The sequence below is a fragment of the Neoarius graeffei genome, chromosome 3 (assembly GCF_027579695.1).
Source record: "Neoarius graeffei isolate fNeoGra1 chromosome 3, fNeoGra1.pri, whole genome shotgun sequence".
Taxonomy (NCBI): domain Eukaryota; kingdom Metazoa; phylum Chordata; class Actinopteri; order Siluriformes; family Ariidae; genus Neoarius; species Neoarius graeffei.
In genome coordinates, this window is record NC_083571.1 from 54,867,294 (window position 1) to 54,888,592 (window position 21,299).

The window sequence follows — 21,299 nt, forward strand, 5'->3', positions numbered from 1 at the left end:
TATGCTAACTTACTGTATGAGTTTTAATGAACTCAATCTTAAGGCAACCAGGTTACTCACTTTTTTAAGTTAACACAACAAATTATTTTTTACAGTGCACCACCATGCTGCCTATCATATTTTTCTTAATTTTTATTAATTAAAAGACACTTCTTCATGTCTTAAAGTAATGATGGATGACATTTCTCTTTACTTAGTTGAGTGGCTCTTGATATAATGCTGATTAATACAGGTGTGGAATAGGACTATTTACTGTATTTTTATTATTTATTATTTACTGTTTTGGTCTCAAACACATTAATAAGGCAAGAAACGAGTCCACTAATTAACTTTTGATGAGGCACCTGTTAATTGAAAAGTGTTTCCAGGTGACTACCTCATGAAGCTGGTTACGATAATGCCAATAGTGTGCAAAGTGTCATCAAGGTAAATGGTGGCTACTTTGAAAAATCTAAAATTGGAAACATTTTGTTTTTTAACACTTTTTTGTTCACCACAAAATTCCATATATGTTCCATATGTTATTTCATAGTTTTGTTGTCTTCAGTATTGTTCTACGATGTAGAAAATAGTCACAATACAGCAAAACCTATCAATGAGTAGAGTAGGGGTGTCCAAACTTTTGACTGGTACTGTATATAAATCTATAGTCATACAGTATAATCCCGTAACTGCATTATGAAATTCAACTTATTGAAAACTCCAATCATGATGCAGGGCTTATGTGAATATAAAACAGGCTTTATACCAGCTGTAACTGTCACTATACTAACAAATTTAATCCTGCACTCTTCTGACAGACTTTTATTTATTTATTTATTTATTTAATTTCATTTCATTTCCTTCTATGCTCCCAGTAAAGACAGCACAAGCACAAAGCAATATGACCCATACCAAGTACAGTGGTATGCAAAAGTTTGGGCACCCCTGGTCAAAATTGCTGTTCCTGTGAACAGTTAACCAAAGTTGAAGATGAAATTATCTCCAGGAGACATAAAGTTAAAGAAGCAAAAACAATTTTTTTTATTTTCATCTTTTACATTTTCAAAATGACAAAAAAGGAAAAGGGACCGAAGCAAATGTTTGGGCACCCTGCATGGTTAATACCTAGTAACACCCCCTTTGGCAAGTATCACAGCTTGGAAACACTTTTTGTAGCCAGCTAATAATCTTTCAGTTCTTACCTGGGGGATTTTCACACATTCGTCCTTGCAAAAGGCTTCCAGTTCTACAAGTTTTTTGGGCTGTCTTGCATGCACTGCTCTTTTGAGATCTATCCACAGATTTTCAATGATGTTTAGGTCAGGGGACTGTGAGGGCCAGAGCAAAACCTTCAGCTTGTGCCTCTTGAGGTATTCCATTGTAGATTTTGAGGTGTGTTTTGGATCATCATCTTATTGTAGGACCCATCCTCTTTTTAACTTAAACTTTTTTACAGATGGTGTGATGTTTGCTTCCAGAATTTGCTGGTATTTATTCGAATCCATGCTTCCTTTGACCAATGAAATGTGCCCTGTGCCACTGGCTGCAACACAACCCCAAAGCATGATCGATCCACACCCATGCTTCAGAGTTGGAGAGGTGTTCTTTTCCTGGAATTTGGCACGCTTTTTTCTCCAAACATACCTTTGCACATTGTGGCCAAAAAGTTCAATTTTGATTTCATCAGTCCACAGGACTTGTTGCCAAAATGCATCAGGCTTATTTAGATGTTCATTTGCAAACTTCAGATGCTGAATTTTGTGGCTAGGACACAGGAAAGGTTTTCTTCTGATGACTCTTCCATGAAGGTCATATTTGTTCAGGTTTCGCTGCATAGTACAACAGTGCACCACCACTCCAGGGTCTGCGAAATCTTTCTGAAGGTCTTTTGCAGCCAAACAAGGGTTTTTATTTGCCTTTCTAGCAATCCAAATGAGCAGTTCTTTCAGAAAGTTTTCCTCATCTTCCAGACCTCACCTTGATCTCCACTGTTTCTGTTAACTGCCATTTCTTCATAACATTACAATCTGAGGAAACAGCTACCTGAAAACACTTTGCTACGTTCTTGTAGCCTTCTCCTGCTTTGTGAGCATCAATTATTTTATTATTCAGAATGCGAGGGAGTTGCTTAGAGGAGCCCATGGCTGTTGATTTTAGGGACAAGTTTGAGGAGTCAGAGAATTTATACAGCTTTGAAATCTGCATCATCTGACGTTTCCTAATGAAGAATTTGAACAAGCCACAGCTCAATAAGCTAATTTAGGTCTGGAACCTTGGTAAAAGTTACCTGAGAACTCAAATGTATCGGGGCGCCCAAACTTTCGCATAGTGTTCCTTTTCTTTTTTCACTCTCCAATTGTACAAAACAAAAATAAAACACAAATCTTGCAGAAAACGCTGAAAAGAAATGCGTCATCTTTACCTTTATGCCTTTTGGTGATCAGTTCATCTTCTGCTCACTTAACTATTCACAGTAACAGACATTATCAGTAAGGGTGCCCAAACTTTTGCATGCCACTGTAAATGGTATAGAGAGTCATCCAAGGCTTCAATTATTTTGTAATTGTCCGAAGTGTTCAAAAATTCCCTGAATACACATGCAAAGATGAATAAACACAGAGCGTAACAGTGGTCAGTGTTTTCCAATGTAAGAAGGAACACTGATTTTGAACGTCATATATAGAAATTGGTTTAACAATCAACTAAGTAAAGAATCCATTATTACTTTAAGACATGAAGTGTCTTTTAATTCATAAAAATAAAGAAAAAAAAACATTGAATTAAAAGGTGTGTCCAAACTTTTGAATAGTGCTGTACGTTTTACTGATATACAGTACTGTGCAAAAGTCTTAGGCACATGTAAGGAAAAGATGTAGACCAAAAATGGCTTAAACATAATGAAATTAAATGTTTCAACATTAAAAAAATAAAATAAAATACTGTAACCAACAGTAAGCCATAATAAATGAAACAAAGTCAATATTAGGTGTGAGACGACCCTTTGCTTTAAAAAAAAATATAGTAGTCTGAGGTCCAGTGAGTGCAGTTTGATGCGGAAATGAGCTGTAGGTTTTACTGAGCATCTTACAGAACCAGCCACAGTTCTTCTGGACACTTTGACTGTCACACTCGCTTCTTCATTTTGCACCAAAACCCAGCAGCCTTCATTATGTTTTCTTTTTTAATCTGAAAAGTGCTCTCTGACATAATATGCTGCTCAGATACAAACTTTTTTTTTTCCTGTAACATTTAATTTTGTGCTGGAAAACAAACATTTGGGACTCTAAAATGTTTTTGTACTGACTCGATAATGTAGAAATCATAAAATAGAAATCTGTAACAAAGTTTGTATGAAAAAAATAGGGAGTCTAAGACTTTTGCACAGTACTGCATATGAACATGAAAGTAAACATACTCATAAAGCATACAGTAGATTTCCTCCATCTCAAGATACATTTGTTTTCAACTAAAAACTGACGTGCTTCCTGAAGAATTTCCTAAAACTAAGTGATCTAATAATCTGTCTTTGTCATTTGAGACTGAGAGTCATGGCACACACACACACACACCTGTCTTTAATCTTATCCGTCCTCTCGGTTTCCTCGACATCCATGCGGATCTTGTATCTGATGAGTGATGGGTTGCCGGCATCCAGGTCTGTAAAAACTACTCCAGCCCAAAATTTCTCCTGATCAAGCAGTTCGAGGGCCCGTTCCACCAACAATTTCTCACTGGCCACGGCCTCAAACTTGTCCAGATTGAAGCACTACAACACACACAGACAGACAGACAGACAGACAGACAGACAGACAGAGTGATCACACATGGACCCTATAGAAGCAAAGCACCATGCTAGAATGGTGAAATCAGATGTTCAGATATGGACACAGAGAATAGCTGATGAAGTAGATGAATGTTTACATGGAGAGACGAGCAGAAGAGTGATTTGTAGGTGTGTGGTCCAGTTTCTCATCGGTTTGCAGCATCTATTCACTCTGTCTTTCTTTCAGCTCTAATGAGCCGTCATGGGTGATGGGCCAAGGCCAGAGTGTTACAGAGTGTCAGTATATTAGGCAGAACACAGAAAAACTGACACGTACACACTGAAGCAGCAAGTTTTCAGCTTCAATAAGGCCCCATAGCAGCATGGAGAAGGTATTGCACCACTTGCAGTAGCTACTCAGGACCTCAGAAGAAGCGTTGTTGATGCTCATCAGGCTGGAAAAAAGTTACAAAACCATCTCTAAAGAGTTTGGACTCCACCAATCCACAGTCAGACAGATTGTGTACAAATGGAGGAAATTCAAGACCATTGTTACCCTCTCCAGGAGTGGTCGACCAACAAAGATCACTCCAAGAGCAAGACGTGTAATAGTCGGTGAGGTCACAAAGGAACCCAGGGTAACTTCTAAGCAAATGAAAGCCTCACTTACATTGGCTAATGTTAATGTTCATGAGTCCACCATCAGGAGAACACTGAACAACAATGGTGTGCATAGCAGGGTTGCAAGGAGAAAGCCACTGCTCTTCAAAAAGAACATTGCTGCTCGTCTGCAGTTTCCTAAAGATCATGTGGACAAGCCAGAAGGCTATTGGAAAAATGTTTTGTGGATGGATGAGACCAAAATAGAACTTTTTGGTTTAAATGAGAAGCGTTATGTTCGGAGAAAGGAAAACACTGCATTCCAGCATAAGAACCTTATCCCATCTGTGAATCATGGTGGTGATAGTATCATGGTTTGGGCCTGTTTTGCTGCATGTGGGCCAGGACAGATGCCATCATTGATGGAACAATGAATTCTGAATTATACCAGGAAATTCTAAAGAAAAATGTCAGGACATCTGTCCATGAACTGAATCTCAAGAGAAGGTTGGTCATGCAACAAGATAACGAACCTAAGATTGATTGATAATTGATTGATAACACTTTAATGTCAGATAACTCTGAAATTTGTCTTATGTCCTAGCAAAGTATTGCAAATGCAACTCCATTTGTGAAGAATAATACATACACACAATACTACATTACATGTACACACAAACTACATACCCACACAGTTTCACACCAGGCAGGTACAATACATATAACAACACATGAAATAAATAACAGCACATATAACATAAATGTCCAATCACCATCTGCTTGACCTTGTTTTAATTTCAGTGTTTAACTTCAGGATAGCCTGGTGTACAAAATAACGCTTTAACCTTATCCTATTAAATTGTGGCACACTGAATCTGCGGTTAGATGGTAAAAGTTGAAATTCATTATTTAAGACATGATTATGGTTAGAAACAATGTTATTAGCCATTCTTATCATGCTTTTATGATAAGCTAATTCATAGATGTTATGAAGATGTTGACCAATAATCTCTGAGTAGATTTTAGTTTGATGGGACAATTTAGTTTTTAAGCTCATAGATAGACTGCCATACCAAACAATATTACAGTACTGCAAGATGCTCATTATCACAGAAGTTAAAAAAAGAAGAAGAATCTGTCTGCTCGCTCCAAATGATCGAAGACGACGAAGAAAATAAATTCTTTGCTTTGTTCTTTTGCAAACGTATTCTATGTGGTCCTTCCAGGACAGCAAGTGATCTACCCATACGCCTAAATATTTATAAGACGTTACCTGTTTAATTTCTTCAGTGTGAATAACAATAGGACTTTTATGTGAGTCAGGTGGGGCCCAAAGACGATTTCTTCAGTTTTCAGTTTTTTTTTTTTTGTATTTATCTCAAGAGCATTGTCATCACTCCACTCAACAACTTTAGTCACACCATGTTGGTGTAATTCAGGAGCAGTTGAGTTATTTAGGAGGGACAGTAGGACTGTATTATCAGAGTACTTTAAAATAAACTGGTTTGATGTATCTATACGACAGTCATCTGTATATAAAGTGAAAAGTACAGCAGAACTGACACACCCTTGGGGGGCTCCCACATTGGTTGTGATAACAGATGAGATGGTTTTGTTTATTTTTACAAACTGAATTCTATCGCTCAGAAAGGAGGCATACCAGTGTATTAGATAGGGGTTCAGGTCCCACTTGACCATCTTGGTCACCAGTAGATTAGTTTGTATTGTATTAAAAGCTGATGAAAAGTCTAAAAAGAGAGCTCTTGCATATGTGTTGGGTTTGTCTAAATGCTTGGTTATCAAATGAACCAGAGTGACTGCATCTTCTGTCCCACAGCCCTGCTTATAGGCAAATTGATAAGGGTCAAATTTATCCCTCATGATGTTGACCAAGTAATGTAACAGAATTCTTTCTAGTGCTTTCATGACCACTGAGGTCAATGCTATTGGTCTAAAATCCTTGTATTCTCTAGGGCAGGGAATTTTGGGTATTGGATTAATATATGAAGTTTTCCAAAGTAAGGGAACTGTGTGTGTGTCTATTGATGCTTGAAAGACAGGTTGCCAGGCTGGGGCCAGTTCTGAGGCAAAGTTCTTTAAAAGAAAAGCACTGCACTCATCTGGCCCTGCAGCTTTCCTTGGGTTGGTATATTGGAATGTTTTCCTAGCATTTTCACTAGTGATAGTGATTCTGTTTGCAGGGGTCACTTTTATGTTTTTGAGAATATCTGCACACTTATCAGGATTATCATGTGATTCAAATCTAGAAAAGAAACTGTTTAAATTATTAGCAAAATACATTTCATTTTCTGACACAACAGGCTTGGATGATTTAGATAGTCCAGTCATAGATTTCATGATGTTCCACACTTTCTTAGGGTTATTAGCTTTGAAGTCATCTTCTAAATGTTGTCTGTGCATTGACTTTGCCTCCTCAAGTCTTTTTTTTTTAACTCCCGTTCTATCTCTTTAAGTGCTACCTGGTCCTTATTCTTAAAAACATGTTTACGCGAGTTTATTATTTTCTTTATGTCCTTAGTCACATATGATTTGTTATTTGGATAGATCTTTATGTCCTTTGTGGGGACTGTTAATTGTACACAGAAATTAATGTAGTCATTAATAACAAGTCATTTCCTCTAGTGGGCCCTGTTGGAAGACCTCCCAATTGGTCCAATCAAGGCAGGCTTTCAGTTGTTCCTTACTTTCATCAGTCCATAACCTAATCACTTTTCTTATTGGTTTGCTCCTCTTGAGCTTAGTCTTATAGACTGGAATCATATGCACAACATTGTGGTCTGAATTTAAAATGGGTGGTTCAACTTTTGATACATAGGCATCATTAACATTAACAAAACATTTGTCCAAGATTTTTTGTTTCCTGGTATGATTCCTCACATACCGCTCAAACCCAGGTAATACAGTTTCCAAATGACACTGATTTAGGTCTCCAAGCACAATTGCTGGTGCGTCAGGGTACCATAATTGGATGTCATGTACACAGTCAGTGTGGGCTGCTTGTGTCGCTCTGCCACTGGGAGGCGAGTAGACAACAAACAGCAAAATGCACCCAAATTCTCTAGGCAGATATGCCGGTCTTAACATCATGCCGAGAATTTCAACATTGGGATCGCAAACTTTACACTTAACAGTGTGCAATCGGCACCACAGATCATTAATATAGACGCAAATGCCGCCTCCTTTGGTTTTCCCAGAACTGACTTCCCTGTCTGCACGAACAAGTGTAAATCCAGGGATTTCTAAATGCTTGGTTATCAAATGAACCAGAGTGACTACCACATCTTCTGTCCCGCAGCCCTGCTTATAGGCAAATTGATAAGGGTCAAATTTATCCCTCATGATGTTGACCACTAAGCACACAAGTTGTTCTACCAAAGAATGGTTAAAGAAAAATAAAGTTAATGTTTTCGAATGACCAAGTCAAAGTCCTGACCTTAGTCCAATCGAAATGTTGTGGAAGGACCTGAAGCGAGCAGTTCATGTGGGGAAACCCACCAACATCTCAGAGTTAAAGCTGTTCTGTATGGAGGAACGGGCTAAAATTCCTCCAAGCTGGTGTGCAGGACTGATCAACAGTTACAGGAAACTTTTAGTTGCAGTTATTGCTGCATAAAGGGGTTACACCAGATACTGAAAGCAAAGGTTCACATACTTTTGCCATTCACAGATATGTAATATTGGATCATTTTCCTCAATAAATAAATGACCAAGTATAATATTTTTTATCTCATTTGTTTAACTGGGTTCTCTTTATCTACTTTTAGGACTTGTGTGAAAATCTGATGATGTTTTAGGTCATATTTATGCAGAAATATAGAAAATTCTAAAGGGTTTACAAACTTTCAAGCACCATTGTATGTTTACACGAGTGTGCAGGGTAAGAAATAATTCAGTTAAAAAAGTAGACAATGCAAAGACACATTGGCCGCTATGAAAAAAACCCCAACATTTTTTCATCAATATTTTCCATAAAATGTGTTCGTAGATAATTTCATGTTATTTTTTAAAAAGCAAATTAAAAATAAGTGCTGGATGAAAATCCATCTATCTTATGTAATTAAAGATACAAATATCATTGTCCGGTAGTCAAGTGTGTATGGGATACGTTGCCTTGCATTTACGATCGGGTTCCCTGTGGCGGTACACATACATATGGACGTCGTATGGTCGCAAAAGCCATTAAAAATCAGGTCAATGCATTACCATATTCTCTTAAGTATGGAGCTTCACTCTACTATAATTATCTTAGGTTATGTTTTCGCCTCCATTTGTTTGTTTTCTTGATTATTTGTTTGTTCCCAACATAACTCAAAAGGTAGTGAATGGATTTTGATGAAATTTTGACAAAAGGATGCCCATGGGCCAAGGAACAATTGATTCGATTTTGCTGCAAATCTGACTATATGGCTTGGTGGAGGTATGTACTCTATCGAGTGCTCTTCTAGTTTCCCAAGTTATGATTCTTTTTTTTCTTTTCCTTTCAGAATTGTATATATATATATATATATATATATATATATATATATATTTTTTTTTTTTTTTTTTTTTTGCTATAAATGAACATGCCATTACAAGCATACCAAAGCCATTCTCCTTCTCCTTTTTTGATGTGTGTGAGCTCAATGAAAGTTCTGCAGTGGCTGACACTTTCCTGCAGCTGTGATTGTATCGTCTAACTTGCCGTGCAGCAGCTTCATAACAAAGTTTGAGCAGTTAATACAGTTACTCCAGTGGGCAACATTATTATGTGTATTGCTACACAGAGCACTATGTAGTCTATGACATGAGTATAGCAGTTGTATTTTTCTCTGAACATAAAGTACAATGAGAAAATTAACAGTGCTTTTCTTGTCCCTACTGTGAAAATGTATTTTGTACACAAGTTCTAAAGTCTGTTAGCACAACTCTAAATTATTTTGCACAAGATCCAAGAACATCCATCCATCCATTATCTGTAGCTGCTTTTCCTGTGCAGGGTCGCAGGCAAGCTGGAGCCTATCCCATCTGACTATGGGTGAGAGGCGGGGTACACCCTGGACAAGTTGCCAGGTCATCACAGGGCTGACACAGAGGCAAACAACCATTCATACTCACATTCACACCTGCTGTCAATTTAGAGCCACGATTAGCCTAACCTGCATGTCTTTGGAGGAAACCAGAGCATCTAGAGGAAACCCACACAGGCACGGGGAAAACATGCAAACTCCACACAGAAAGGTCCCCATCAGCCACTGGGCTTGAACCCAGAACCTTCTTGCTGTGAGGCGACAGTGCTGACCACTACACCACCGTACCTCCCAGATCCAAGAATACGTAATCTTTATTATGAATACCTACTGATCATGTTTAAAGATGTTTGATGTAATTTTTTATGAAAGTTGCCGAGATTCCAATTGAAAATAAGCGATTGTATTTCCCCACTCCACCATCTTGAAACCGCCATGTTTGATGTAGCCTGTATGTTAGTCACCAATCCTCCCTCCAAATTATTTAACACAGCATGTCCCCTGACACAGTACACTGCTACAGCCAACTTCCAGGTTTGCTTTGTCTTTATTAAAGTGCTAAGCTTAAATTATATCATATTTATAAATTTGATAAAGAATGAAAAGTCAAGCGAAATTTACAAGAGTTTAAAGAAAGCCTTTTGTTTGTTCTTTATTTTCATTGTTTTTTACAAAAGAAAAAGGTCAAAAGAAAGGAAAACTATGTACAGCTATTACAATTATTTTATCATGCTATTTACATTTTAGATAATTGCTGTGACTTCTAAATGCAAGAAAGTGAAATAATTAAACTTAAAAAAAAACCTGATAATCAATTAAACTGCAGCACAGCAGCAGAAATTCTGGCTTCCAGTCCCTAAGCAATCATAATAAACCCCTTCCTATGTACCGTATACAAGTATCAAGAGGAGTATTTTTTTTTTCAATTATTGTGATCATAATCTAGAGTTGTGCTAGAGAGCACAGAGTTGTGCTAAAAAGACTTTGGATTTGTGCTAAAATACTTTGGATTTGTGCTAAAATATTTTAGATTTGTGCTAACAAACTTTGGATTTGTACTAAAAGACTTTGGATTTGTGCTAAAAGACTTTAGAACTTGTGCTAAAAGACTATAGATTTGTGCTAAAAGACTTCAGAACTTGTGCTAACAGACTTTGGATTTGTGCCAAAAGACTTTAGAACTTGTGCTAACAGACTTTGGATTTGTGCTAAAATACTATAGATTTGTGCCAAAAGACTTTAGATTTGTGCTAAAAGACTGGATTTATGCTAATAGACTTTGGAGTTGTACTAAAAGACTTTGGATTTGTGCTAAAATACTTTAGAACTTGTGCTAAAAGACTATAGATTTGTGCTAAAAGACTTTAGAATTGTGCTAAAAGACTATAGATTTGTGCTAAAAGACTTTAGAACTTGTGCTAACAGACTTTGGATTTGTGCTAAAAGATTTTAGAACTTGTACTAACAGACTTTGGATTTGTGCTAACAGACTTTGGATTTGTGCTAAAAGACTTTAGAACTTATGCTAACAGACTTTGGGTTTGTGCTAACAGACTTTGGATTTGTGCTAAAAGACTTTAGAACTTGTGCTAACAGACTTTGGGTTTGTGCTAACAGACTTTGGATTTGTGCTAAAAGGCTTTAGAACTTGTGCTAACAGACTTTAGATTTGTGCTAACAGACTTTTGATTTGTGCTAACAGACTTTGGATTTGTGCTAAAAGACTTTATAACTTGTGCTAAAATACTTTGGATTTGTGCTAAAATATTTTAGATTTGTGCTAACAAACTTTGGATTTGTACTAAAAGACTTTGGATTTGTGCTAAAAGACTTTATAACTTGTGCTAAAAGACTATAGATTTGTGCTAAAAGACTTCAGAACTTGTGCTAACAGACTTTGGATTTGTGCCAAAAGACTTTAGAACTTGTGCTAACAGACTTTGGATTTGTGCTAAAATACTATAGATTTGTGCCAAAAGACTTTAGATTTGTGCTAAAAGACTGGATTTATGCTAATAGACTTTGGAGTTGTACTAAAAGACTTTGGATTTGTGCTAAAATACTTTAGAATTGTGCTAAAAGACTATAGATTTGTGCTAAAAGACTTTAGAACTTGTGCTAACAGACTTTGGATTTGTGCTAAAAGATTTTAGAACTTGTACTAACAGACTTTGGATTTGTGCTAACAGACTTTGGATTTGTGCTAAAAGACTTTAGAACTTATGCTAACAGACTTTGGATTTGTGCTAAAAGACTTTAGAACTTGTGCTAACAGACTTTGGGTTTGTGCTAACAGACTTTGGATTTGTGCTAAAAGGCTTTAGAACTTGTGCTAACAGACTTTAGATTTGTGCTAACAGACTTTTGATTTGTGCTAACAGACTTTGGATTTGTGCTAAAAGACTTTATAACTTGTGCTAAACGACTTTGGATTTGTGCTAAAAGATTTTAGATTTGTGCTAACAGACTTTTTATTTGTGCTAAAAGATGTTTGTGCTAAATAACTGGATACCTTTTTTCATCACTTTTTTCTTTTCTTTTTTTGGGGGGAGGGGGTTTGAGTGGCACTGCTACAATCAGCTGTGTGCAAGAGCAAGGTCAAAGTTGTGGTTTCAAGTATATTGCGGTGCTGCACAACTGTACACTTCCTTATCAGGGCATTTATTATGGTGTTATTGATAAGTGTTGTTGGAATAGGGTGTAGTTATGGGTGTTGATTTACCGTCATGTTACACTGCAACCCTGCTATAATGAACTCATCTCATCTCATCTCATCTCATTATCTCTAGCTGCTTTATCCTGTTCTACAGGGTCGCAGGCGAGCTGGAGCCTATCCCAGCTGACTACGGGCAAAAGGCGGGGTACACCCTGGACAAGTCGCCAGGTCATCACAGGGCTGACACATAGACACAGACAACCATTCACACTCACATTCACACCTACGGTCAATTTAGAGTCACCAGTTAACCTAACCTGCATGTCTTTGGACTGTGGGGGAAACCGGAGCACCCGGAGGAAACCCACGCGGACACGGGGAGAACATGCAAACTCCGCACAGAAAGGCCCTCGACAGCCACAGGGCTCGAACCCGAACCTTCTTGCTGTGAGGCGACAGCGCTAACCACTACACCACCGTGCCGCCTATAATGAACTCTTTTACTTTAAACTTTCGCATATAACGAAGTACATTTGTGTCCCCTGTCTTTAGTGACAGTGAGTGCGTTTACATGCACATAGAGAGAATCGAATTTCTGCCGTTGCTTGACTGAAATCGAAGTTCAAAATGCCATGTATACACCTTAATTCAGCTGAAATTGAACCCAACTTGATTTCTCATAATCGAGCTACACGACCTAGATTATGCAATTTTTGCCGAGCTACTTAGTGCATGTAAACCCTATCGAGCTACGTAGTCAAGCTACTTACTTCAGCACTGCCCCTTCCGGAAGTGACGAGTGACGAGACCACAAGCGGGAAACACAACAGCCTCGGTCGGCATGACAACGAATCATGACAATGGCATGAATCTTTTCTTTTTGTGGCATTGTTTGCACTGTTAAAATTTAGCTCACTTACTGTATCACCAAATACATCTGTACAGCTGTTGCATAGCTGTGAATTGTGTACATAAAGTCATTGTATTTGTGTGTGTGTGTGTGTGTATATATATGTCCAACATCTGAAGAATGTCAATAAAAACAAAACAATTGAACTTTTTGTGTGTTTATTAAGACATAAGTTAAATTGTAAGCAAAAAAAAAAATTTTTTTGTAAGCAAAAATTGGACTTTAGAAAAATATACAATTGTGCAAAATAAGTTGTCTTACAAAACAGTGGTCTGCGCAGGACAGTTTGTAGCCATACAGTCTGTTAGAGCAAGCCTAACAGCTTGAGCACGGAACTTGTGAACACGGAACTGCCAGTGTTGCCAGATTGGGCGGTTTTAAGTGCATTTTGGCGGATTTGAACATGTTTTGGGCTGGAAAACGTCAGCAGTATCTGGCAACACTGCTGATAACTTTGTTCATACTCTTGAATAGCTCTTCTTCATGACGACAACCGGAAGTGTACTAACACGATGGGGCGTGTAGCGCCACCTGTGGCTCGGGTGCACAATGTACCTCACACAATAGCTCGATTTCCTTGTGTGCATGTAGGATTGGATTTCTCTGGCACCCCTGCTGGGACCCTTTGCTCGATTACTGACAGTAGCTCGATTTGGATGTGCATGTAAACGCACTAGAGTCTGCAAAAAAAAAATCACTGAGTCATGCATTCCTCTTCCCCCCCAAGACAAACAATAAGTAATCGAGTCTGCAGTCAAGTTAACAATACGTGTTAACGCCGTAAAACAAAGGCTTACCTAGCCCCTTATTAAGAACAGTGATCAATGACTTCTAAAATCCCTTAAAATAACTTTATTTTATGAGCTAAAAGCAGTTTTACTTGAGTCTTTACTCTGTAAGCACTTTTGTCATTGCTACTCGTAAACATAAGATCCTCTCTGTCGAAGACAAACTTCATATACTGGAGCATCTAAAGCGTGGTGAGAAAGCAACACATTTGTCTGAAGAATACAGTCTCCCGGAAAATTCAATTTCAACTTTTAAAGCAAAAGAAAAAGAGCTCTGAGACTTCATCCGTAACTGCAATCAACATGACGGACTGAAAAGAAAGAAGATGTAGCAAGCAAATGATGGCGAGAGTGAATTCTTTCCTTTACTTCATAAATATGTCAGTGAATTAAGCATAAATATAAATTAAACACAGCTGGTCTTGTTTTACCTAAGAGTGAGTGTTTGGTGTGACAAATGGGTCCACTTTAGTATTATGATCTTTTTAGTATCATAAACTATTTGGACATTCCTCAAGGACAACAATGGTTTTTTTTTGTCTTCGATTTCATCAACAAATTACAAATTAACATGGAAATTGACTGTTTTGCTCAAAATCAGATATTTAAGCTGTATAAAGAGTATAAACAAGATAATAACCTTGAAGCAACCCATACACATAAAGCATACACTCCTACAGGAGCAAAACTCTGAGTGGAACACGACAGATAATTGAGTTGTTTCTACGCCTAAACACATGCGTAAATATAAAATCTTGCATTGTCAGTCTTTATGCATGTCATTTTTGTGGTGAGGAGGTACAGGAAATTGCCTCTCTACTCTTATCCATTATACTGCATCCCAGCTACAGCTGAATCCTTTGCCAAACATTTGCTTCTCTATTCAAATAAGCTGCAATTTGAATACATGACCTCGTATCACTGCCTTGAAGCACCATTTAATGTATAAATTCTTAAATGCTCTAGTCAACTATTATTCCTATATCTGGATTTTTCCCCCTACTCGTATTATTTTATTTTGTCTTCATATCTTATTCAGACAGGTTGCCTTAATGATTTAACAATAGGTGATAGATAAACATTGGCAAATTGCAAATTACCCATTGAAAGTTCCAGATTTTGAATGGATGTTTCTGGTATCATATTGCAGTGTGCAATTCGGGGTTAATGAGACGATGCAGTTGCAAGGTGTAATTGTAATCATGGTTCTGATTGGACAGACAGAGCTGCTTTCAGTGCAGAGTATTCAGTTAGGTGTTATAACTATGAGAGGCAGAGCCTAGCAACATACAGGGCAAGGAAAAAAAAATCTGAGAAAGAGATCGATTGAGAGAATGGCCTCCAGTCAGAGGGCACCATGGGAACCCACAAAGCATTGCCAAAAAATCTGTGATGTCATGGTAACCAAGCAAAGGCGTGATACTAATAAATGCTTTAATGACCTGAAACTTCCTGTTCTGTATGAGAAAATAGTCTTTCCTACTTATCCTACTTCCTGTACAGGTAGTCTTGTCTCCTAATTTATGTTCATTTTATTAATGTGTTTTCGATGGTGCTTGAGTTTTGGCTGTTTTAATAGATGGCATGCCTTTTTTGGTATGGCACAGCAATCCATAAAAAAACTTCACCGATACTCAGCTGTGACAAAGTTCTTCCACTCAGTAAGGTCATTAATTTAATCAGAAATATGAATTACCAGTACCATCAGTGACGAAAATGCCATCCATCACAAAAGGGAGAAAAATGCAAGAGAAAATGGAAAGAACTGAAAATGAGAGGCAAACACTGAAAAGAATGAAAAAGACATGCGTGGGGGGAATACAAAAATAAAAATGAGCATATTTACATTGCTTCAGCATGCAAAGTGATTATATGTCCAAATAGCAGGCAGGGTACTAGTAGGGGGCTGAGAGGGTTGTGCATTTGTCTACACATTTATGAGAGTGGAAATTTGAGAGACTACAGTTCAATTATGCTCTTGTCAGTTCCATGTTATTTCATTTTCATTTAATGCAGCACACAAGAGGCCTCTCATGATACTATTTCAAGATATGAACACTGATTGAATAGAGTACATATGGCCATACTGGTCCTGAAGATCTATCATCTTGTTGACTTGAAAACCACTTATATTGATGGAGATCAACCACACTGCACATCTGAGTTCTACCATCATGCTCCTGCTGCTCTATCACCCTCTGGGTTATTTTTTTCCCCTTTGAGCCATGCTTTGGGAGATCCACCAACCTCAAGTGCTTAGCTCCTACCATTCTTTTCGAGACCTACAATTGTGCGATTTAGTATCTACCATGCATCTGGATACCTACCATTAGGAAGAGTTTAGCACTTACCATGTTCCTGTAGACCTAACCCTATGCAAAGTTTAGCACCTACCATGCTCATGGCAGGCTTGTAGTACTCGAGTCCGACTCATGCCCTAATTTTAAGGACTCGTGACTTGACTTGAACTTGAGCACTGATGACTCAGACTCAGACTCATGCATTAACTGCATTAGGACTCATAAATTGCAGACAAGGACTCAGATTTTTTCTCTTTTTTTGTAACATGCCATAATAATTGGGCATAAGATATTTATATTGACATTAATTTTGTACTAATTTCATGCAAAAGTGTCACACCTGCGCGCCTTGGCGCATGCATCAGATAGACTCTCAGATCCGCTCCGGACAGCACGTGCACCAAGCGGGCTCTCATGCATGCGCCGTAAACGACTCATACCTGCACAGGATTAAGGCATAATCAGTGCGCCTATATAAAAACACACTTACTTTGCGAAGTATTGAGTTGCATTGCTGACACATTACCGAGCCTTATTTGCTTGTTTGGTTTCCTGATCCCTGACTTCCTGTTTCTTGTCTTTGATTTTGCCTTGTCTACGATAGCCTGTTTGTGCCTCACTCGACCTACTGCCTGTTTCACCATTTTATGATTTCGCCTGGCATTCTGGATTATTTGCCTGTCTTTACTTGTATTAATAAACACACCTTCTGCACTTACATCCATCTCCCAACCATCTCTGACAGAATACTTCGCACTCTCTGACAAAGAGAATGCACATTCACCTGTATATATATATATATATATATATATATATATATATATATATATATATATATGCCTGTGAGTGAGTGTTTAGTCTATGTCTATTTCTTATATAGAGTGTTTATACTGTTTATATTGTTTATTTCAGTTATTCTATTTATTTATTGCATTGCCTGTTTGCACCGTGGGTCAGAGAGGACTGAAATTTCATCTGTGCTGTATGTCGAACATGTATAGCATATTTGACAATAAAGTTGACTTGACTTGACTGTTCATACAGCATGTTCAGGAACAAACTAATGTTAATGGCGCTGAAACAGCCACCATCAAATGGTGCAGTTGGAGTCTTGTTCTTGTACTCAACTCTGCTCAATAGTGGACTCAACTCGAAATTTTTTTTTAAATGACTTGGACTTGAACACTGGGGACTCGAGACTGAACTCGGACTTGAGGTTTAGTAACTCAACTACAACACTGGCTCATGGAGATCTACTAACCTACAATGCTTACTCCAGACCTCTTCTTGGATATCCAGTACACTGTAGTGTTTGGCTTTCTCCTAAAGCTTCAGGAACATGCATTTGCACCTGCTCCTTGGAGATCCACCACCTTGCCAAGTTAAGCTCCAAACCTGCACCTGGAGACCTGCCACCCCATGGTGTTTAACTCCTGCTATGGTTCTGGAAATTGACCTTACTCCTAGATTTTCCATCATGCAGATTCATCTCCAACCTTGTTCTAGGTGGTCTATCACCATGTTGTATTTAGCTTCAACCCTGCTCCTGGAGATTTACCAGCATGCAGTGGTCAGCTCCATTACTTTATTGTCTTTAGTTCCAATCCTGATCTCAGAGATCTATCACTCTGCCAAATTCAGCTCCATTACATTACAGGAATTTAGCTGACACTTTTATCTAGAGCGACACACAGTTGGGGGGTAAGGTGCGCTTCATATCTTCAGCCATTCCTGCTGGTCGAACCAGAAATCAAACCAGCAACCTTTTTGTCCCAAAACTGCTTCTCTAACCATTAGGCCATGGCTTCCCCAGCTCTGATCATGCAACTCTACCCCCAGAGCTTTTTGATCCAACACTGCATTTAGAAATATAAAATTAAGGAGCTTCAACCCTGATCCCAGAACACTGCTAAAGAATTAGCAGTGTTTAGATGTACTGTTCCTGGAGGTCTAATGCCATGCAAAGTTTAAGTTAAGTCTTCCTGGACTTTGGATATTTAGCAGAGATTAGAGCCAGTCATTCTTCTGAAGATATTTAGACGTGCATGCATTGCAAATGTTCTTTGGAGGTTAATAGGACTAGCTTTCTAAAGAAATTCTACTTTGAACCTTTTTTGAAAGGAAATGCCCAGTTGTTAGAATCTACACAGAACATTTCTCATTTCTCCCAGAAGGATACATCAAAGATCCTTTTTAGGGGCCAGATTTAAGCTTTGTAGCTCTAAACTTTGCAGTATAGTAGAAGTGTATGCTCTTCTAGAACAGAAAGCTGAGAATAGAACTAAAAGGCATGAACAAACATATTAAATGTAAAAAGACTCACCTCCATGACCTGCTTGATGAGTCTCGCAACTTGACTGGTGGTGTTGAAGACGTTTCTCCAGTCGAATGCCAGCATCCCTGCAAGCCGGTCTTTTTCATCACCGTTGAACAGAAAATTAGCGATAAGTGCTGAAGACCATCTGGTTCCATTCAACCGCTGATCAAGAATTGCTGAAAAGAGGGGGTTTTGCAGCAGAGCCTTGAAGGAAACACAAAATATGCAAAGAGCCATTCAAGACATCTACCACCTTGCTGTGTTTAGATTTCCCTGCAGGGTTTTTGCTCCAAACTTGGTCAGGGTGGTCTACCAACCTAAAATGATTAGCTTCTGCCATGCCTACATACTTTGGATATTTAGCAGAGATTAGAGCCAGTCATTCTTCTGAAGATATTTAGACGTGCATGCATTGCAAATGTTCTTTGGAGGTTAATAGGACTAGCTTTCTAAAGAAATTCTACTTTGAACCTTTTTTGAAAGGAAATGCCCAGTTGTTAGAATCTACACAGAACATTTCTCATTTCTCCCAGAAGGATACATCAAAGATCAAAGATATGTTAAATTTAACCTCAACCATACCCCTGAGGATCTACCACCTTCCACAATTTAGATCTCTATCCTCCTCATCATCAAGATTTTGGTTCCTGCCATGCTCTACCAGCATGCAATGGATAACTCCAAACTACTTCCTGAACAAATAAGCATTTTCATTCATAATTTTGCTCATTCATTCATAGCTCCAGCTCCAGCATTTTTTTTAATTCCTTCAATACTTCGGGAAAATTACTCCAAGGGGTCTTGAACTCTGACCATGCTCCTAGAGCTCTACCACCATGCAAAGGTTAGCCCCAACCCTCTTCCAGTTGATCTGATATTCTGTTGTGTTTGTTCCTAAACCTGGAGATTTACCACCTTTCCAGTTCCAGCCCATGTGGATCTACCGCCCTCAGAATTAGTAGCTCCAGCAGTGCCCATGGAGAACTACCACACTCCCATGTTTAGCTTTCCAAGAGCCCAACCATCATTTGCTCAATCTGGGTCTGTTCAGCCACTCATCAAGAGCTGCCGATCAGCAGAACATTTAAGGGAGAAAAAGTATGCAGAGTGCTATTTAGGACGATCAAAGTAGCCTGTGAGAGTAAGTAATATGAAGCTTTTTTTAAATAATAATTAAAAAAAATCATAATGAAGCCAGTGACAGTGTTCCAAATAGCAAGAAGAAATATATGGTTACTCTGAAAGCATAGACACCCTTCTCACTTACTCACTAATCTACTACCATTTGCATCTGTCTCTTACTTTTTTTATATTCTTTCTCTTGTTTTGCCCTGTCCTTCCTCTCTGTTCTATTATCAATTAGTGACATTAAGCTAGATGGCAGTGTTTCTCTTCAGCACAGGAAGAAATAAACAGGAATAATGGAGGTACTCGTTGGACACATACACACGCCTGCAGATTCTTTCTCTCTCATTCTTTTTTGTACATTCTGTTTGCAGTTTTCTTTTTTATCAGTCTCTTTTATATTTGCTGCAAGGATACAGCTGGATTCCAACCATTTCTTCTCTCTCTCTCTCTCTCTCTCTCTCTCTCTCTCTCTCTCTCTCTCACACACACACACACACACACACAGATTTACTCATCCATACACACACTCACATACCTGAGTGCTCAAGTTTATGACATTACCGTTCCAGCTGCCCATGTCTGACTTAATGAAAAGATGTGCTAATTTAAATGCAAATCCACCTGCGGGTTTAAGTGTGTGTATGAGAAAGCTTGTCTATGAGCATATGTGTCTGAATAAGCATAACCATTTAGAACAAAGGCACCCTTACCTAATTGCTCCTCCTACACACAGGGATCGCAGAAATGTGGAGGATTATAATCACGCACATGTTAAGAAGATGCTTATTGTACTTTATATTAATGGATAAAGCGTGATTAAAGCCAGCACAATTTGACTTGTGAAAACATGTAGGCATTTTTATGTTTCCAGTGCGTACTTCCATAGGAAAAAAAATGCTATTTATGCTATTTATTTCTAATATCACTGCTGACATTCTGGCACTAAAAAGCAGAGCCATAAAAGCCTTCAAAAAATCTGAGGTTTATGCCCCCCCCCCAAAAAAAAAAAAAATCTGTCTTTTTAGTGAAAAGACAAAAGAAACATTACTTTTCTGTGTAATGTACAAACATTGACTGTAGAGTAGGGCTTTGAACCGGTTCAAGGAACGAAAACAAAAACCGGGAACTTTTTCTATTTTACATGGAACAGAAACGAAACCAGAAACTTTATTATTTTTTATGTTCCGGAACAGAAACGCTTATTAAAAATAATGGTAACCGGTTAATACCGGTTTTTATTTCGTTCCTCAAAGTTTCCGTAGCCTACAAATAAAAAAGTCATTCTTCTCCTGCGCAAGTTTCTATGACCCGCTGGGGTTCACTTCCTGTGTGACGTTCGCTGACTGAATGGAGAGATCGGGAGGGTGGACTACTATCACGTCTCCACATCTTAAATAAGAGGTGAATATTGCAGTCTATCGTTATTCAAAAACGTCAATTTCAAACACGATATCAATATATTTGTCCACGTTAATGAGAGGCTCGCGAACATTAAATGATGTTAACCTCTGTTAGCCTATCAATGCATAGGGCCTGACTAGCCTTTGGTAACACACTAAATTAATTATCTTTCATTTTTGGCACTTTTTCTGTTTGTGTAGATGGGAAGACATACTGAGAATCCAAATCGCCAACATTTGAAATAATAATTGTTTTGAATTATTTCTTGTCTTATTTAATGAAGGTTTTAATAGAATTAGCCTACATTTGGCTTAAGCTGGATGAGACAGAGACATAATTTTATAGCCATTTGTTAAACAGCTGACAGGGAACGTAATTAACCGTTCCGGGAACAAATTTTTTTTTTTGTTCTAACCGGTTCGGGAAC

At 38.2% G+C, this 21,299-nt stretch overlaps 1 protein-coding gene across 1 annotated transcript in view; it reads right to left on the reverse strand.

Annotated features, from left to right (window-relative positions):
- LOC132882575 (phospholipid-transporting ATPase ABCA1-like) overlaps positions 1–21,299 on the reverse strand; it is a 340,951-nt gene that overhangs the window by 241,249 nt on the left and 78,403 nt on the right. Inside the window, exons 11-12 of the mRNA XM_060915668.1 lie at positions 18,350–18,547; positions 3,552–3,748 (exon numbers count right to left, since the gene is read on the reverse strand). Coding sequence (XP_060771651.1) covers positions 3,552–3,748; positions 18,350–18,547 — 395 coding nt within the window. The remainder of the gene's footprint in view (positions 1–3,551; positions 3,749–18,349; positions 18,548–21,299) is intronic.